The sequence below is a fragment of the Takifugu flavidus genome, chromosome 22, assembly GCF_003711565.1.
Source record: "Takifugu flavidus isolate HTHZ2018 chromosome 22, ASM371156v2, whole genome shotgun sequence".
Lineage (NCBI taxonomy): Eukaryota > Metazoa > Chordata > Actinopteri > Tetraodontiformes > Tetraodontidae > Takifugu > Takifugu flavidus.
In genome coordinates, this window is record NC_079541.1 from 7,533,523 (window position 1) to 7,554,395 (window position 20,873).

The following is a 20,873-nucleotide window of genomic DNA, read 5'->3' on the forward strand; positions in this document are numbered from 1 at the left end:
CGTTCATTAATTATAATAATATCAGTGCTTCATTTTTATTATTACGCCTTTTATCAAGTATTCTAAAGCTCAGAACCTTTAAAAGGAAAAATTCTCCATTTATCTGTTTCTGCTGCTGTTTGTCTCATCGTTAGCATCCGAGGGTTCCGATTATTGATCTGTTAAAACGGCGTCTTTATTTATTTAACAAGCTACACCAAGAATCTCGCTTCTTTCGGGCCAGAAAAAAGTTCCCCGGTTCCTCGGTCGCAGACAGGGACGTGACGTTGAGAGACTGAAGGATGACAGCAGGCGCGATGGAGGCACAGATGGAGTGTGGGATGAACCGGGCGGCGGGGAAACAAGGTGAAAGAAACCGAGGGCGGAGGGTGGTAGACGCAGCACCCTTGGGTGGCATCTGTAGCGGCACAGGCGCTGCAGATGAGTAATGGCCTTTGACGCGCGCGTCTCTCTCGTCTCGTCCTCCATCCGCCTCGTCATTACACGCCATCAATCTCGCCATCTTTCCGTCTCCCTGTCAGCTCTGCAGACTCCTTCTTCTCCTCCTCCTCTTTCATTATCCCTCGTTCTCACCTGGGCCCAGGTCATTCCTCTTTGGAAGTTCCACTCGTGCGTTCCATCGTTCGCCTGCTCAAGCGCCCTGAATGTAGCGTCTGCTTCTCCAGTAAGGACCATTATGCCAATTACATAATGGTGGTAACACATCTGCCGTGAGCGGGGCTGTGAAAGCAGCACGGGCAGTTTAGGAGGTGTGTGTCTGTGTGTGTGTGGGGGGGGGGCGTTAGCGGCATCAGAGGCGTAAATGGGCCCGTTTAAATCAGTGGCCGTTAGCCTCCCGCTCCTCTTTACAAATCCATGCCCATTACTCTTAACAAACCAGAATGGATCCGGGGTATCGATCTGCAGCAGAGGGAATGCTCTCTTTGTTCAGACGCACACACAAGAACGCAGCGAAACACGTGTCGGAATCGTTCCGCCCAGCGAGGGCGAGGAAGCGAAACGCGGCTGGTTTGTTGTTCGGCGAAGGCGAACTGGCTGTGAGAGGGCAGCGTCAGGAGTAAAGACGACCCCTCGCTTTAAAACGCTCAGAATCAGCGCTCTTCGGCAAGCCCCGCCCACTGTTTCACAAGCGACTCAGCTGACAAATAGGCAAGAAGCTATAAAATGAGAGCAATTTACAGCCCAGTAATGTTAGCGTGGAGCACGACAGAGTCTCCCATAACACCTCCGGAAGAGTAATAATGTGTAATAGTGTAAAAGTTCAGCTATGACGGGATAATTAAGGCTCCTCTTTGGTGCTCCGAGGTCGTTACTTCTCCAGTTATGATTCATGTGTTCTTTAATTGCTCTGACATCATCTCTCTCTCACACAAACACGCAAGCTAAAGTGAATATTCTTTTTTGTATTCCTGAGTGAATCATCGTAGAGCAGAGGTGTCAAACTCAAATACCAAGTGGGCCAAAATTCAAAACTGGAACAAAATCACGGGCCAACATTGATATTTATCGAAAAAAAATCTTCCTCCAGCTATAACAGGGAACCTTTTGATATATATATATATTTATATTTATATTTATATTTAATAAAATACCAGCAGGCCAGCTCTAATAGTCAATTGGTATGGCTTCGCGGGCCAAATATTACTACATTGCGGGCCAAATTTGGCCCACGGGCCAGAGTTTGACACCTATGTCGTAGTTGGTCCCTTTGTGGCCTCGCAGGTTTGTCACCTTGACACCTTGTAACGTTTTTAGGGCCTCGGCTCTTTCTCTCGTTCTTTCCTTCACTTCCACCGTCTTTTAACGTCTCCTCGACCCGGCGTCTATGTCGCACCAGCGCGGCCGTCTCCGTCGTCCCTGTTTTTCAGCTACAGGTTCTAAAACACCGAATATTTATTTGAACGCAAAGAAAAGTCTTCGGTCTTCTTCAGTCAAGGGTGTGAAAATCCGGCAAAGAACAGGTGAAAAGGCTCCGTTCACCAGTTTTTTCACCTGTCGTTATTTACTCGGCGTCTTCAGATCGTCTCGATTTCAGCAACATGTTCCCGCTGAAGTGCGGCACCTTTTTCAAATCAAAGGCAGGTGAAACACTTAACCCGGTAACAGAGGATCTGCAGTAGATTAGCTGGCAAAAACTAATTTGCGCGAGCAGTTTAACAGGTAAAAGCAGCTTATTCCGACGGCGATGACATCGTCAGAATGAAGAGATAAAGACGAGTGTGGGAGATTAGGCCCGATAAAACAACTCCGCAGTTACGCCGCTTCGCCAAATCTTGTTGGCAGAACAATAACAGCTGCGACTGAGGAGTCCACAAACGGAATTTCCGCGTCTTTTCCCGATGCCAGATTTGTTCTCCAGTTATATTACCGGCGTTTAGGCGCTGGAACGGCGCTGCTGCGCGCCTTCCCTCGCGTGGCTAGCGCGCAAACACGCAGCGGCATCCGCTCAGAATGAAACGGGCTGTCAGATCCTAAACTGTCCCGGCGGACAAACAGCAACGTTTCAAACGGCGAGTGAAAACTTTGACCGAGCGCTGATGATATTTTTGGGTTTGTTGTCGATTCGGGCCAGAAGGAGGCGGAGCCGCGCGGGATGCAAAACAGTCCCAATCAGCCGGCGTTCAAGCCCCATTCGGAACCGGCAGGAGCCGAAAAAGTCGAGGAGCAACAGGGCGATGAAGAGCGGGGCGGCCTCTCGTACCATCAGGAGCTTGAGTGTAGGTCTGCCTGGGCACAGAAATACCCCACCATTAGCAGCCCGACCTGAAGCCCTGACGGGTCGGAATAAAGGCAAAGAAGAGTAACAGCGCGACCCTAAATAAAGCAGCCTCGGTGCTGTAGCACCATGCTAGCCGAGACCCGACTGTTGTTCTAGGTTAGAGGAGGAATCCCAGGTTAGCTGAGCTTAACCTGCCGCTCCTCTAGCTAACGCTGCAGCTAAAGAGCAGGGGCTAAACTGCTTGGCTAACACAGTCCAGACTCAAGCTGAATCTGCCCTCCGTGTTTATGGTCTGGAGAACGTCAGCATGTCCCGGAATCTGTGGCGATTCGGGAGAAGCTGCTGGCTGTCAGCTTGCCTGTTTTCCTGCCCTCTGATGACTGAATATTGACCCAGCATTGAGTCATATAATGACTTTTATGCACTTTCCATCACATAACCTCTGTAGAACGGATCGATGCAGCTCTGCTCGTGTTATTAGAAGACCATAAAATTGACGTAATCCAGCAGGTTGTTTGAAACGCGCGCTTGCCTTCAAGCTTGTGATCGTAGAACACGTTATTGTCTCCTCGATGATTCTTTTAAAGCTCCGTTTTTTACAGCGCTGTTGCCGCGGATCCCTGAGGGTAAAAGTCCCGAACGTTAGCCTCGGCCCTAAATGGGCCTTTGCTCCAGGACGTGTTGCGTCTCACCCTCACAGGCCCGCCGGGGTCAAAGCTTCGCGTGGATTTGACAGGACGAGACGCGAGAGACAGACGGGCCCGTGTGCACGCTCACGTGCATAACCAGGCCACTTGTCTGCGCCCTCCGTCAGCATATGTCAGCATATGGCCCCCCTCCCCCCAGAGAGCCCGCTGAACAGACCCATCCAGGTTTTGATGGCGCTTCAGAGGTCGCGACCCGGGCTGGAAGGCAGAAAGTCCTGAAAATGGAAGGAAGATAAAGAGGAAGCGTTCTGGCTCCTCACCTCCGGATGACTGACCTCACGCCGGCGTGGATCTGTGAGGCTCCCATGCAGACGTGTGTGTGCGTGCGTGCGTGTGTGTGTGAACCTACAACCATACTGAGCCATCTGTTCTACTGCTAATTGGTATGCATGACAACATTTTTCCAACCCATAAAACCTAATGAAAACGAACACCCTACCCGCCCTAATATCCCTTAATGCTATCACCATCTCTCCTGCCCCCACCCCTTACCCTCCTCCTGTACAACATTACAGGCATAATTACACTGGAGCGGGCTTTTAGTCCGAAGATAAGAGCCCTCCCCACAGTTCTCTGTGTGTCAGGGATCCTTCAGCGCCCCCCTTCCCCCCCCAGGTCCTGCCCCAAACCTGGCAGAGGGTGCGAATCGTTGTAATTCTTCGGAATTGCGGAGCCACAATGTGCGAGTGATTTCCTCTCCCGTGCTGACAGCATGCTCGAAGAATCAGATAATGGCAGAGGGATGCCGGAGGGTGGGGGTTGGGGGTTGGGTGTGGGGGGGGGGGTGTTAAAAATCAGCCTGTGTGACTGAGGGAACGAACTTTTTCAAAGCGCCACTTTTGGGAGCTGAAGGCCAGAAAATGAAGAAACGGCGGCGTGGGGGAGCCGACCGACCGGTCGGAGCGGAGCTGCTCCGGCGCGGATCACGGCAGAGCGACCCCGGAGGTGGCCTCTGGGTCGCGTTCCGGGTCGTTGCTCTGTAGACGGTCAAGCGGGTTCCTTTTTTTTACCGCCCTGAAACCATCTGCGAGGGAAGCGACCGTCCCAACAAGCGCTCCCCGGCCTCCTCCTGACTCTCTTCTCTCCTTCTCGGCGTCCTTTTCCACTCGTTCTCCAGCTCCAACAACTCCCCCTGCCCCCTCCAGATCGTGCACGTGTGTGTCAGGAGCAGTAATGGTGCTTTATTAAGGTGTCAGAGGAGGTTTCTGCCTGTCCACGCAGCAGGAGCGCCCGTTTGGCAGCACCCCTGATGTCTCTGACATATATATAAAAAACAGCAACTTCCCCTCATGCTAATGGAAGCGATGTGCAACCTTTGTGCTGCTAACGGCACGCGGGCCGTGCGCGCCGCGGGTCGTAATTGTGCCCAGGCTGGTACAACAAATGCACTTGTGTGGTGTTTTGTCCCCTGGCAACTGGCTGCATCTCCGCTCTCTTTGTCTTTTATCTCTCTCCTGCGCTTTGATTGTACAAATTTTGTGCCTCTACCCCGCCGTCCCCTGTTCAGCCGCCCCCCTCCGGAGGCGTCACGGCCGATGTGCGTGATTGTGCGTTTGGAGAGCAAAGGGGTTGTTGTCGAGGCAACCGTGGAGACGGAACACGACGCACAGGTGCACAATACTGAGGGTTAACAGTCCAGAACCGAGCATCAAGGCGCCGTTTCTGCTCATATGTTCGTCCGACGTCTCAAATCTGGAGCAACTGAACTGTGGTGGTACCAGTCTGATGGGATCCGGTCCCCCGTCTGCCGCTACCCGGTCCTTCCTCCATCGGTTGGACCGGCGTCGTTGGCCCGTTTTGTCAGAGATGCATTAGTCAAATGGGCCATCATCCCCGTCGGCGAGTCAGATGATGACTTTTGGCAGAAAGTCGATCCAGCGCCATGCCAGACAATCAGAGCCGCTGCCATCTCACCAGCGCAAACGAGGACACGCGGCCACGTGCGCGTATTTACGCCACAAACAAGCTGTTCCTCATTACGCCGGGAAACATGAGCGCACGAAACAGGAGGGAGGCGTTGGAGGCGGCGAGAGGGGCTAAAGGAGGGATAACCAGTACTAACTGGGGCTTAAAATACAAATGTTCAAAGACTATAATCAACTTTTGATGGCAAATAACACAACAGCTCTGTTTTTACTTCCTTTGTCGCTAGAAACTCAGATAATTGCGCGAGCAAAGCCGCAGTTCCTTCTACCGAATCAAACGTTTTGGCTCCAACAATCCCAAAAATAGCCTGCGACACCCCGTAGGACGTTAAAAACGCCGCGCCTCTGACCTCCCGGGCCGCCGCGACACGGCTCTTCTCTTAGCAACGAGCAGGCAGGCGGCTGAGGAAGAGGGGAGGGAGGTGGAATTATGCTGCGCCGCTGCCTGGATCCGGGGATTAAACTGCCGTCAGGCCTCGTGCGACGCATGTGCACGAACACAGGGACTTATTTTACACACCTCTCTACGTTTTGGGGTTTTTTTGTTTAACCAGTAAATGTAATTGTTCAATCCCATCCTGAACATCACTGATCCAGGCATCGCTGGGGGATGTTAACTGTAAACCTCAACAGCGGCTGCCTGGGAAATCCAGGATAAATATCCTGGAATTTTACCCACTGTGAGAGTGGAGAAGCGTCTATACATTGAGCATTCGCGCTTGTTAGCCGCTCAGGCACACGTGAGAACAGCCGTGGATGTTGTTCTCCCACTGTTTGGAGTTTAGCGCTACTGTCAGCGTGATATACTCTAAGTGGATCTCGTCCTCCGCCTTTCTTCACCTTGCTGTTCCTTTGATGCTCTCGGAAGAACACGAAATCCGAGCGTGCCGCATGTGCGCGAGGAGGTGGCTCAGTGACTAATGCAGCTAGCTCGCAGGCTTCAGTCTGGGGGAAACTGGGAAGCGCAAGTTCAGCTCCGACGCGGCTGATTCACCGTGAGCGTTAGCTAACGCCTGATTAGATGTGTGTTTTCCACACAGGTCGTTCTTTAGAGGTTTAACGCAGAGATGCCTTCTCTTCTATCGCAGCTGCTGCGGTTCACAACAGGCGTGGGAGAGCTGCTCAGCAAGGTTCCTCCGAGTCCTTAATTTCCAGCATGATTTAAGCATACGTGTCAAGACGACTTGATTTGCCGACAGTGCACAGGCCAGCGTGCTCGGCATCAAACAAGCGGGGTTCATTTGTGTGGAAACTGTGGGAGCTCCGCCGCAGTTTTTTTTTTTATAGACGCATGAAAATATGAGATGCGAGAAACCAAAATGAGACCTGTTTTGCTTTTATCTGCGTGTGGGGTGTTTGCACGTCCGTGCACGCGCGTGTGTGTCGGCGTAGGTACTTGTGTGTCTCCTCATTAGCAGGCGGCGGCTGTGGTACCTCGTTAGCGCAGAGCTAGCTGAGCACCGGGGCATCGGTGCAGCTTCATTAGCTACATTGACATTTATCTGATCGTTTCCCTGCGTTGTGTGAGCTGCTATATCGCCATGACAACCACGAATGAATACATAGAGACTCACAAGCGCATGCAGAGACAGTCCTGTAGCCTCTACCCATAAAAATAAGGTTTCCTAAATGTTTCCAGAGAATCTTTTGGCGAATTTTGGATGCAGAAACAGAAACGGAAAACGCATTCATTCTGGGTAAAATTGTGTGGAATTTTACCTGCCAGCATCAAGGTGGGCGGAGTTTTTGACTGTAAAGTTCAAGTGAATCACAGGCACACTCAGATGGACCCCCCTTCCCCTTCCTCCTGAGAGCCGGTTTACCTCGCTGTAACTCGGCTAAGGAAAAGAGTTCCAAATAAACCAGTCAATACAGAACGCCTCTTATTTACTTTGACTCACTAATCCACCTTGTCTCCTCGTCACTAAATCAGTTACGGGATTGGATTCACAGGATGGGGGGGGGGGGGAGGGGTTACAGTGCGTTGTGGTAAAGTTGCTAATCTCATTTACAATTTGACACAGCGGCGGCGAAGATTCAGCTTGGGCAAAATGAATCGCGCCTGTTGTTCCTCGCGTCTCTGCCTCTGGTTTTCATGCGCGAACACACGCGCGTCCTGGCCCGCTTAGGCACCTTTTCACGATTTTCTACCCTGTCAACACGAGCCACCGACTGTGATGACATTCCCGATTCAGACGCCTGATCCAAATCACGTTAATGCTGGAATAAAGCTGCACCGAAGCTGCACCGAAGCTCTCCGGTCGTTCTACGGTTTTGTGTCGACACGGGAACAGAACAAACTACATCTTAAAGCGAAGACGCTGTTATTATCTGGGTGTGAAAATGTGCATATACTTGAGTGGCCATGTCTGAGTGTGTTAACGTGTGTATCTGGCCTTGGTTGCCCCCCTCTGCCCTCAGGGGGAACCGATGTCTCTCACTCCACTTGTCAACTACATTAGTTCCTCTCCGGGACCGTTAACACCCAGCCAAAGAAAGATGCGGTGTCCTCTGACTCAGTCCACTGTGTGTTGTTGTGATTTTATCTATTTATTTCTTTTAAATGATTATTAGATGCTCTGGGAGTCAGTTAGCCTAGTATTAGCTTGGCTATTAGCTGTATTAAGCTAACGTCAGTTAACGTCATTGCAAGAAATTGTTTCAATTTCCTATTCCTTTTGTTTATTTATGCTGGGCTAAAGCACAGCGAGACAGGGGACGATGCCGGCCGTTCCCTGAAAAACAGAATCATCCCGTATCTTGAAACACTTTATATTAAATTTTATGGCAACTGTATTCCCTTCACTGCCTGACAGCCCCCTCACACACGAGTACGACGGCTCGTCTCGCTCGTCCAGGTGCTGTTGCTTGTGAAAACGATACAAAGCAGCATGGCCGTGGACGCCAGGTGTCTCAGACGCTGCAGACGGTTCGCCTTCGCCCAGTAACCTGACTACACCTCAGAGGGGAAAAAACCCTGAAAAGGCTGCAAAACCACAGATTTGAGCAGGAAACTGAACGTGTGGCTGGAGAGAGTGGACAATAGTGTGTATAAAGCGCACTGCAGCGTTGTGGACACACTTTTTCTGCAGCCCACAGTGGACTGTTGACATCACACAGCATGATTCGAGCGGCGGACTTCCTGTTCGCACTGTTCTGGTTGCATTAAATGCACTGGAAATCACAGAAACGCTCTACTTTCTATTATTTTCTATTATTTTATGCTATTTTAAGCCAAGCAGGGCCCATGTCTGTTAAAGAAAGATTTTTTTTTTTTTTAAAAAAGATTTTTTTTTTTTTTTTTGTCACTCAAAAACCTCAGATCGAGTCAGAATCAAGTGATAGTTTCACACACAAGAAGATGTCAGCACACGTGCAGGGTGAAGGCAGTCGGGCCGGCGCTGTGGCTTATTTACCTCCTGAAGCAGGATTGATTTTCTCCTCTAGATGTGAGAAAGCTGATCAGCGGAGTGGCGGAGACGTCAAACAGCAGCGTGAGCACAGTGGAGATCTGACTATCGATCGGTTAAAACATTTGGCCGTTAGTAACCGGCAGCCGTGGCCCGGATCAGTTTAGCGGGAGATGAGCCGCGCGGATCGTCGCTCAGTTCTCAGGCCCGAGCCGCGGCGCCGCCAGAGTGATGGAGGCGATAGTTAAGCCATTAGGGCAAACAACTGGTGCAAATGGAGAGGGGGGGGAAAAGAAGGAGGGAAAAGAGGGGAGGAGAGTCCGTGGAAGGAGCGGATCCACTCAGCGACTTAATCCGAGCCCCAGGACATTCTCCTACTGAGCCCCACACACACACACACACACACACTCAGTGAAGCTCAGCCTGCTCACAGTAACACCTTGTCAGTCTTGGCCACGGGGACGCAGCCAGACATTCCTTTGTAGCGAGCAGCCTCGCCTCCTTCCAAACACCTGGAGGGCAAACACATCCCGCTCCAGATCACTCCCGCAGGATCGGGCACCTTTTCGCCGCGGCATGAAGCCGCTCATTGTCTGAGCAGGCGGCGTGAATGGAGCTCAGTCCCGGACAGCGTCCTGGAGGAGGGAGGCGCGCCGGTGACACTGGCTATTGTATGTGCTGGGACTGGAGCGGGCCCTGCAGGCATCCCATAAACAGCCAACAATGAGCGATTGTCTTGGGTTATTCTTTCTTTATCCTCCACTCACGCATCAGCCGCCGCCGAGGCTCGCCGCATTCCGCCGCCGGTCCATTTATGCTCTAAACGGCCGCCGGTGATAGGGGCAGTAAGTCCTCGCCACCCTTCCCTTCCCGCCGCCCTCGGGGGCTCCCTGCGATTTATTGGACAGCTTAGCGAGGAGCGGTCGCTGCCCCGAGGACTGTTAGCGCCAGCTCGGCTCGTTGATTCCTTCTCTGGTTCTGCTGTTTCATTTGACATGTCCTTTAAGTCCTTTAAGATTTGGGCGTGTCTGCCGAGCGCCTCGGCTCTTTCTGCAAAAGATGGATGGCCCGCGTTCAAAGGTCTGGATCCTTTTTTCTCCCTCCCTCCCTCCCTCCCTCCATATCTCCTTACCTCCCTCCCCTCCTCTCCTCTCCTCTCTCTTGCTGAGCTTTATAGGCTGGTATTAGTGTTGTCAGCTAACCAAGCTCTGGGATTTGGCTTTGTTTTGTTTTTTCCTCTTAAGATAATTCTCTTTCTCCCTCCTGCCTAGAATCACAAAAGGGAAAGTGGAGCAATAAAAACAGCAAAGCTATTGAATTTGGTTTCATTAAATTGGTTCCCAGCCATCTTCAGCGGACCACGGGCCTCGCTGACGGCGATGTCAGCTCTTCATCCCTTATATTCAGCCCCGCTCTCGGCTCCACTCGAAGCCTCGACTCCAGATTTTACAATAGAGGCTGACGCACATCGCCTCCGTCTCTTTGTGTTCCGGGTTAGCTTTACCGCATAGCTGAGTCACGCTGACGTTCCGTCAGCTAGCCGCTTCCTAGCCCGACAGAGCCGCTCAGGTGAGCCGTGGCCCCGCCCCCTCACCTCCGGTTGCCGTCATCGAGTAAACCCGCGAGCGTTGGGAGCCGCCGCGGTGCCTCTTTGGTGGCGCGACGGCTGCTTCAGAGGCCACGGCGCCGAAAATAAGAACCCGTGCTTGTGTTCTTTGTGCTAAGCTAAACGTTATCAGTTCGATGCAGGTCCTATCTGATGGAAAATCTGTTCCGAATGTTTGGCAGTAATTGTGCGTTCCGCGCCGGCTTGTGGGTTTTGGTGAATATTGCTTCCTAATATTTTGGCAGAGGTGATAACCCTCCTTTCATGTCCCTGCGCGGTAATTTCCTCCTCTCCTCTAAAAGCCACGCGTGTCCACATTTGCCGGGTTTTAATTCCTCTGTGAAAATGAAGGAATAAGTGTCTCCAAAAGGGTCGGGGCCACTTTAAAGTCCAGTGATAGATGCACCATCACAAAGCCGGGTTCCGGAGCGGATTCCACGGAACGCCGGCAGTTCCTCCCAGTGATTTTTCAGAATAAATCAGTTTGGCTCTTTTACTTTGACAGATAATAGCAGATCTGATTCTCAACCAGCTTGTGAAGGTGCTGCTTTCCATTCGCTGCAAAGGTGTTATTCAAATGATGAAATCAGTTTTTATTGATTCATTTTGACTCTGGTCAAGGCACTAATGACATTTCCATGAAAAACTACAGAGACCCTGACAGAAAGCACGAGTGTATCCTTCGATGACACTTGATTTCAGCTATCGTTTAGCGATCGGTAGCTCATCGCGGCGGCGGCGGCGGCTCGGTTGATCTGACGTCCCCTCTCTCTTTCCCTCAACAGCAACGGCACGGCCGGGAAGATGAACGGGGCGCTGGAGCATTCCGACCAGCCGGACCCAGACGCCATCAAGATGTTCGTGGGCCAGATCCCGCGCTCCTGGTCGGAGAAGGAGCTGAAGGAGCTGTTTGAGCCCTACGGCGCGGTCTATCAGATCAACATACTCCGAGACCGCAGCCAGAACCCTCCACAGAGCAAAGGTACGTCCCGTGCTTTGTCGCCACCTGTTGGCTGCTTTGTTGGTGAGTTTTGGTGAATGCATATCGGTCGGTGGTTCTGTTGGGAGCCACCTTCCGGACCAGATTGATATTTTTGGACGTTTTTACAGCCGAGTACAGAAAGGCTGTTCGTGTAAATCCGCCGCCGCGCCACGAGTGCGCCCTCCTGAGTAGTTAATGGCAGAAGAAGTGATATATGTGCAAAATCGCATGAGCAAACACACATTTCGCGCACCACTGGAAGACAAAGACTGCCAGGCAGAGTCTCGCAGCCAATTGTGCGAAACCGCATGATTTTCAGCGATTTCCCTCCCGTTCCCTTTCTTTTCCCTCTGATGAATTTGTCAAGTGTGAGAGCAAACAATAGAGACAGCGGCAAACGAAGGAGCAGACAATCGCCGCGGCGTATTAACAGGCATCAAGCGAAGTGGAGGCTGATGACACTAGCGGCGAGACGTCGAGAGTGGGAGGAAAGAGGAGGCGCGGAGCGAGATTCTGTCTGACTGGAAAAGCAAAGTGTCACGCGGGGAAATATGGATCTGGCTGAAGAAAGTGAATCACATCAAGGCATCGGTGATCTTCTCACCTGGTGACATTTCAACAGCCATAAATCCACACTGTTAACGACTGAATGCCGCTGGTTTACCTCCTCAGAGACGCCCCAGAGGAAATTTGACATCGTCCCCCTGGCAGGGTTTCGACACCAAAGAGGCAGGTTAAATTCTGAGGACTTGAATGTTGGATTCGCAGTAGGCGACTGCCCAGGAGTTAGCAAAGGTTGCAATTTTCCCGCAACTTTTCAGACCCGCCAATGCAGCAGACGGCAATTTTCAGAAAGCCGAAGGGGGATAGTTCAGTTTGAGACTTTTGACGTTTCGCGTCCTCACACCGGGTTTTATTTCCTTCGTCATGAGGGTTTAACTGGTTTGTTTTGCTGTGGTGAAACATGATATTTTTATAATAAAAAATAAAAAAAACTAGTGACAGACTTTTGTTTATAAAGTGCCATTTTAGTCTTAAGTGCTGAGACTTTTGGAGCCTCAGTCCTACTCTCAAACTTAAGAATAAAAGCTATTTATCAACCTTCTCAAGTCCTAAGAATCACAGTAGTTTAACGGACCTCCAACATCCTAAGTTAGTCAACAATGAGGTAACATATTCACAAAGGATCCGAAGACTAAAGGTAGCTCTCCGAGAATTTTCCCTTGGTAGGTTATTCTTAAAGCTTCTTTGGCCTTAAGAGAGCTTCTAATGTGAACTTTTAGGGAGCCTACGAGGGTCTGAAGCAGAGAGAGAACAACAAAGAGGAAGGAGAGAAGTTCTCTGTATATAGAGGGACGAGTTAATAAGACGCTCCCGGGTGATCTCATCAGGGATCCGCTACCTTTTCCCACCCAGCGTAGTAACGCAATAACTTTTGAGACGGTCATCACAACATCTCTGGCTACGGGATAGCGCTTCCCCAGAACGCTAAAAACAAGCCTCTACACCTGCGGCGGCTGGTGATCCACCGCCCAAACACGTCAACGTCTGTAACGTTCACACCACGGTTGATGTTCCCACGTCAGCAGCCGCAGCCTAAACGTTAGCCTGCGACTCGAGAAGTTCGAGAAGAACTTCGCAGGAATGGGTCGCAGGGACCAGCTCGTGCGTTAAAGGAGCGACGCTTTGATTTGCCCGGCAACAGGCTCCCACGTCTGCCTGGCCCCTTGTGCCGCGATGCTAAGCTGGGAACCAGTTTCCCTGTGTTGTTCTCCTCCTCCTCCTCCTCCTCCTCGGTGATAACAGCGGCTTCTTTATTTTTTCCCCCTCCCATTTCCTTCATTATTTTGGGGTCATTCTGCCAAATCCAACCACTTTTTCAGTAATCAAAGTAATTGCTGCGTCCACCATTCATATCAAATAGATTAAGGAGTGAAATCACCAGGATGGCAGGTAAACATAACAACAAACAAGTCAATAATGAGCATGTGAAGGAGATGCAGTCAAACATGCTGAAGCGCTGTCACAATTATTAATTTCCATTATAAGATGCTTGATATTTGCTGTCTGTTCATCACGAGGAGCACATTTGTTTTTGCTTTGTTTTGTGTTTTTCCTGTTTGTGACAGCCAGACACAGCTTTTAGAAACCTGCGTCACCTAGCAATGGGTTCAACCTGAGATGCTCTTAAAAAGTCCCCGAATCACTCTTAAGGCAAGATTCCTTGCTAGGAAGTTTTAGGCTAAGGTAGGAGCTATCTAGGAACCTCTCTGATGGTGTTTTTCTTTACAGAATTGACAGTTATTTAGCCTGTTTTAGCTTCTTGGAGGACGTGAAGCCATCTGCCTTTGCTTCCTGAAGAGGCAGGAATAAAGGCAGTGGTGTCCTTCAGCGCCCTCCACAGTGCCGTCTTCAATCTCCTTGAAACGAGTTGTTTTCCTGTTGTGCGACAAGTGTCGCTCGTCTGCGTTTCCATGTGACGTCCGAGCGTAAACGCCTACTCTGAGTGTCTGCATGTCTCTCCCGTGTGGCGAGGTGGAGAGCTTTATAAGGAACCGTAGCCTTCGATGGGCTCCGACTGCCCGTGTTGTTTTAAGGATGAGTGCTGAGCGTTTTCTCACATCGAACCTCCACTTGTTATTTTTCTTCCTCGGTAATTGATGCAACTCGGTGAACATCAGCGGCACCTTTATCTTCTGCTTTTATCGGGATTCATTTGAAAACTCCCGTTAAGGACGTAAACCCTCCATATGTTTCCTGCTCATCTCTTATTTTTAAAAATAATGAGGCCAAAAAGAAAGCAGAAAAAGTTCTTGCAGGTTTCCAGGTAAACTTTACGCTTCAGTGAGCCGAAGTGTCAAACATTAAAGACCCGCTTTGATGATTTAATCCATAATTACCCTTTTTTTCTTTTATTCACCGGCTCTTTTAATGATTTTACAGCCACTAAACATTAAAGGTATCTAAGTCGATAAATATCCTCCTTTTGTTTCACCAGGAAGCCTCATTTGCCGCGACTTGTTCACTTAAAAGGCAATCAGTCTGGAATGAGACGACCATGAATATGTTACAACCTAATTACAGGTCAAAGAAGACACAATGACAGAGAAACGTCCGATGTTTTACTAGTTTTGTGCACCACACAGGCGGATTTTCTGTAAAATTGCCTTTCCAGTTTGGGTTTTTATTGTTCTCTTAAGGGTTTTTTAGGGTTGATGAGCACATGAGTGTGGGTGTGTGTATGTGTGGAGGGGGAGAACAGGTCATGTGACATTCTATGAGGAAGAACTATAGAGGTGGAGGAGCAGATAAAGGAATGAGAGAAAGCGAGGGGGTGAACAGGAGATGCTAGGTCACCTGAATCCTGTAACAGGTATGAGGGAGTGCAGGTGAGTCACCTGGAGGACGTCTTCATTAGCATCTCGTTTCTTTTAGAACAGCGACGTCCACAGAATAAAAAGAAGGTAAAATCGGCCTCCGACAGAAAATGAAAAACGACAACAAGAACGTTGTTGTTTTAAAGGTCCAATATAAATGTCACCCGTGTGCGACACGCTAGCAATTACTGATCCTGAGCGCCGGCGAGATAAAAGAGCCGCCCGCTGGAAAATCAGACCTGCGAATCTGAGGAGATGGGCAGCCCGCTGACACACACCCGGCGATGATTGACAACCGATGTCTTCGGAACCACAAATAATCAGCAGGGACAGAGGCTGTTTGCTCCTTCCGGCGATCCTCCTCGACAACCAAAGTCGCAATGATTCCCTGTTAAATCCTCCCTAACCTGGAAATCTGCAAAGAAAACACAAATCCAGAAACGGATTTAGGAAGCAAACACGCGCGCAATCCCATTTTTGATCGGCACGCGGGTGAAAATCTCCCCGCCGCTCCGTCCGGAGCCGCGTTTTTAAATGTGCGAGCCAACTGCGTCCTGTAGCTCAGCTGTGGCGGCGCAGCCATTTGGCTTTCCAATTATCTCCTCTAATGGATTCAGTCAGGATGGAGTAAACCTGAGACGGAAACAAATTCTTTCCTGAAGCCGAGCGGCCCAATTATACCGCCTTAACTAGGTGTTGGTTTTTTAGCATGCTAGCGTGGCCCAATTAGAGAGCCGCTGCAGGTGGATTTTAATGGCTGACTCCTACATCTGCACGCTTCAGTGATAGAAAAGAAGGGTTTTTTCCTTTTTAACCGTCCCTTCCATCCGAGGACTTTGGGGGGGGGGGGGGGGGGGGGGTCATCCAGAAAAGCGGCTTTGATTCCCGCGAAGTGCTCCGGTCACGTTTGCGGTGAGGGAGGATTTGGAAGCGGAACGTCGTTGGTGCTTTTCCACCGAAGTACGCGGCGGATTGTATAGATTTGTGAAGTGCTGCGGGCTGGAGCGCTTCCTGCGCCGTCAGGATTAGAGCCTCAGCCAAACGCCCGTCAGAGACGCCGCATTGTTTGAAGCCAGCCACTCATCCACTCCCCATTTTCCCCATCTGACAATCTGCGTTTTATTGTGCTGTCAAGTTCAGAATGTGCTCCCTGTCAATTCCCCCCCCCCAACCCACCCACCCACCTCCACCACCTCCACCACCTCCACCTACGTGCTGTCACTCAGCGGCTCTTTGACACACATAAATTATACGCATTAAAGGGCATTTTCACAGCAGAGAGAGGAACAGCACGGGGTCGTGGGGGGGGGGGGCGACATATACACGCTACCTATCCCACTCAGAGGCCCGGGCGAGCGGTAATTGCGGCAGAGTGCAGCTAATGTGGGTCAGCGGTTGAGTGGAACCCTGCGGGGGGGTCAGAAGGAGTGTGCAGGGGAAGTGCAGAGATGGAGGGATAAAGGAGGAGAGCGTGTGAGAGCTGCGGCAGCCTCAGGTGGACGGGCTAAAGGCTGAAGCTGATACATTTTTACCTCTGTTAATAAACCGAAGCTCCGCTCCGACAGACCACAGGGCACCTCTTCCTCTTCCTCAGCCTTCCATCCTCATCTTCTTCGCCTCCGTGGAGACGCTCCAGCGTCCATTTCCTTTGATACTTAACCAGCCTCCCATCAAACCTGCGTTTTTCCGGGGCGGACGAAGCTGCCGCCATCGTTTCCCCCCTGTCGTCGGCGCGATCTTCATCAAAGCGCCCCCAGAGGCTTCGATCACACCTTCGCATTCACGAGTTCTTTCACTATATTTTTATTTTAAATGGTTTTATAAGACTGATGTTTGCAGACCTGAAATGAAGGTTGTGTGGAGGGTAAACAACTCCCTCCTGCCCCCTGCTGGCGGGCTGCATTGCAGCAAGTCCGTCCTCAATGCTGCCTCCAGTGGCCTCTGACCGCTGATGTCCAGCGTTTCCAAACAGATTTACTGTCGATGACTATTTATTTCTTTAAATCCAGCAGTCAGACATTCAATGTTACTCTGAGATGATGGGAGGGGAAATAAAACAGTGAAATATGTCATTTGACAACTAGAATTGTGTTTCCAGTCAAACGTGACTTTAATATTCAATAATATATTTAATTAAATTAGTAAAAAGAAAAGAAAAGGATTCAGTGAAGAGTTTGGAGCCACGGAGAAAGTCAGCACGCTGAACCCCGGGCTAATGAAAATCGTTTATGCACATTAATTGCTGCTTAAACCGAGATGACCCCTCCACCTGCTCTGTGGCGGGAGCGGCTCTGCTGTTCCATCCTATAATTGCATGAAATAAAAACACGCATTCATTACAAGGATGTAAAACCGCAGAACAGCCTGTTTTCAATCCAAAAAATCAACACGGAACATCAACCCAGGGTCCCAAACCTAGCCAGGCTCTCTCAGACCCCCCCCCCCCAACCCTCCATCAGCATGAACAGCGTGGCCCAGGGTTGACCTTTGGTCAGGCTGGGGTTGAGGATCTGTTAACAGAGGTGTGAGAGCTGCAGGTCCTCCCTCAGTCAAAGGCCTCCCTCAGCAGCCATGAAGTATTTATGAACAGGCATCTCCCTCCTCTGCTCACTATTCCACTCACAGCAACTCTTCTTCTGTCCTGCAAACGCTCCATCTGTCCGTCCCCCATCCCTTCGATCCGCCTCTTCCCCGGCTCGTCTAATAGATTTCATTGCCTCCCCGGCCTGTGTGCCTATCAGTGGAGTCTGGAGCCTCTCTGAGCGGCTCTGGCCTTCAGGTAAATGTTTGTGCTCAGACGCACGCGCAAGAACAGCGCGTAAAAAGGCTTATTCCGCAGCACCCTTCCCTCCGCTTGCTTCAAGGTTGTCGTAGCGACGCGTTTCTCTCCACATAAAGCAATCGTGCATCCAGACGCACGCTTGAAAGAATGCGCGCGTTCATCTTTGTGTGCGAGAGGCAAACGTGAGGACTCTTAAACAGGTGGAAATGTGTGTGTGTGTGTGTGTGTGTGTGTGTGTGTGTGTGTGTGTGGAGGGGGTCCCACTCCACTGCTCTTTGATCCCGGTCTTGACAGCTCACCACCTGGGACGATCCGTCACACACTCTGAGGCCCAGCTACGCTGTGGGAATCCCAACGCGGCAGCTAACAGCAAAGCCCCTCCCCCGGCACGTTGCACACAGTCGGAATCGCTAATGCTAGCACAGAAAGCTAGCCCTCCCATATACAGATGTTAAAGAAGCCCTGAATCACAATTCACCGTGCAGCACCAGCAGATAACCCTCTGACAGAGTTATCAGAATTGCTAATCCCTCACGAGAGGCTAAAGCTAAAACACCGGCGCTGGAGGGATGCTAACACGGTTTAACTCGTGTGCAGCAATGTTTTCTATCCAGCAACAGTGTAGGAAGCTTAGCTATCAATTTTCATTTATTATTGCAAGTAAATGCTGATGCAAAGAGGAATTTCTTGCTCTGACGCTGTCGTGTTAATCAGGATAAGATGAGCTGAGGTCTGCTGGAAGCCACAAAGAGAGTGAAACTGCACCAGTTTGGTGACCTACATGGATCAGAATAAAGTTTCTGTCACTGATAGTCATAACTAATCCCCCCTTTGCCGTTGCGATTAACTAGCCATGAAAACCTGGGTGGCGAATATAAACTGATAGCAAAGGTTAAGAGTTTAGCTAAATGACCCCCACACCTGCCTGAGGGTTGGTGAGGAAAATGCTAAGTTGCTAGTTATCCCTGCTAATACACATACACTGCAGCGCTTTAATCACAACACCAATCACGTTGCTGATACTAGGCTAAGGGCCAACTCTTCAACAGCCGCAGCGCCCAGAGGACACGGCGGGAATTCAGATCCATTACACGCCCAACCCCATCAAAGGGACCCTGGGATCTGGATGCTAAATCTGCTCCAGATGCTCACTGTTGGATTTCACCAAGATACACTGCAGGGCGAGTGTCATAAGCCCCGGTGCCGGCGATACGGCCAACGGAGCCGGCGTGCCGTGGTGCCAATGGGTCTGATTTGCGCCGTAAAGGCAGTGGCGAGGATGCGGGAGCAGATGTAAACTGCCCGCACACACACACACACACACACACACAGACAAAGAAATAACACACGGAAACAAACAGAAAGGGTTGACTTCCGTCTCTGGGCTAAATGGCAGCCTTAAAGGGTGAAACAAACTCAAGCTCAAACCGGGGAGGGACGCGCCGGTTTCAGTTTATTTTCGGTGTAACATAAATATTTCAGACCTGTTGCTGATGGGCAGAAATGTTGTTTGGACTGCAGAAACCAGGCAGGTGTCGGTTCTGACAGGATGAGGCAGCTGGAGTGGGGGAAATACCTGAATATCTATAATTGGACTTGCTTTTAGAGCTACGCTGTTCTTAACATAATAAATGCGGCACTTTCCTTTACTTAGCTCTAAGATATTTGGGAATATTCATTTTGTCCCCCTCCAGCCACTGTAGGCTCCCCAACAGGGCTGAGGACATGTGTTGTTGCGCCTTTTCTCACCACTAGGTGCCACCAAATCTCTCACGTTGGACTTTAAAACATGTCCAATTGATGTCTCTGATCCCAGACGCCGACTTTGGTCGTGAAGACATCGCGCGCTTTTCGACGCCAACGCTAATGTCTCTTGACCAGCGAATTGCCGGGCGTGATCCTGCAGCGCCCACTGATAGACAGGCGGAGGCCTCGCCCCCCCCCTCCCAGGGGGGGGACCAACAGTAAATAAATGATGCTTTTGTTGTTTTCCTGGGCAGAGCGGGGAGCGCAGGTTCCCCTCGATTGAGCTGGAATTAATGAAGAGGCAACCTCTGTCTCGGCCGCGACGTCCCTCTCTATTGTGTGTGTCGGCGCGCACGTGCGCGCGTGCGTGCCTGCTACCTCGGGGCTCGGGCCCTCGTTGTTGAAAGGAGTCCAAAAGCGCTCTCTTCCTCTGTGCGAGGATGTTCCCGTCTTTAGCATTCACTCAGTGTCTGCCAGAGTCGACAGGTGATGCTGACAGATGAACAGAGAAAATGCTCTTTGTTGCTCCTTATGTACATCCTCACCTCTCCCTCTCTCTCCCCCTCTCTCTCCCCCTCTCTCCCTCTCGTTCCCAGGCTGCTGTTTTGTCACGTTTTACACGCGGAAAGCTGCCCTTGAAGCCCAGAACGCACTGCACAACATAAAGACCTTAACAGGGGTGAGTGAGTCCTTGATTCTTCCCTTCGTCTCTTCTAATCACACACTTACAGCAGCTCCCCGAGGCGGCCCCGCCCCGAACCAGCCGGCGTCAGAAACGGCGCACCTTCGCCCCAACTCCCCCTTCCCCGTGCACGCTTCTACTGGCGCCGCGCCGCCCAGCCCACTTCCAGGTGTTTGGCGGTTTCGGTTTTGCCCGGGACACGAGCGCATTTTTTTCTCCTGCTGCTGCAGGGACGTTCCAAGGACGTGGCGAATAGTGGAACAACACAAACCCTTTGAAAAAGGCTGGAGGTAAAAAAAAAAAAAAAAAGGAAAAATAGCAACAAAAAAAACAAAAGTGGCACGTTCAGTCCGACAGTCGGTTGAATCAGCCAATCGGAGGCTGATTCCGCAACCATTAATATCAAGTGTTCTCAGGCAGCTGGAGCTCAGGTGGGGGGCCAGGGTTGTGTATCTGATCAGGGTTGTGTACACGCTGAAGACCCTGAATACAGGCACCACACCCCCCCTCTAAAGGTGCCACTGTTCCCTGTGTGTGGATGCTCTCGGCAACAATGGCGTGCGCCGCCGCGGCGGGGCTTTTCTTTCACGCCGTCTGCTCCGTTCGCCGAGGCCCGGGAGAGCAATAGAGGAAGCGAGATGGAACCCGCCCGCTCCTGCTCTCGCCGGCCCCGTGCGGAGAGTTAGCGGCCCCCCTGATCCCCGCCGCCGTCGGCAATTGGCTCTTCCCTCTGCCCGTCTCCTCGCCTGCCCCACCTCGGCGGAATCACATCAGCGGAGCGCCCGCGGCCCCTCCCCCGTGGACGCAGCGGGTCGGCATTTGTGAGTCGCGCCAGAGCTCCTCCGGTTCCGGATGGCGGCCCGTTGTTTTGCAGGAGCGCCCGTGTTAATTGTTGGTGGAATAAGAACCTCAAATCTGCCGTTTCCCTCCGCCGTGA

General features: G+C 51.1%; 1 protein-coding gene across 19 annotated transcripts in view; it reads left to right on the top strand.

Moving 5' to 3' along the window:
* celf2 (cugbp, Elav-like family member 2) overlaps positions 1-20,873 on the top strand; it is a 121,596-nt gene that overhangs the window by 58,539 nt on the left and 42,184 nt on the right. For 18 of the 19 annotated variants that reach the window (XM_057022156.1, XM_057022155.1, XM_057022158.1 and 15 more), the window contains 2 exons: positions 11,153-11,349; positions 19,851-19,933. In XM_057022156.1, coding sequence (XP_056878136.1) covers positions 11,153-11,349; positions 19,851-19,933 — 280 coding nt within the window. Of the gene's footprint in view, positions 1-9,585; positions 9,842-11,152; positions 11,350-19,850; positions 19,934-20,873 lie in introns of those variants that run through there. The other variant, XM_057022159.1, reaches the window with a different exon arrangement.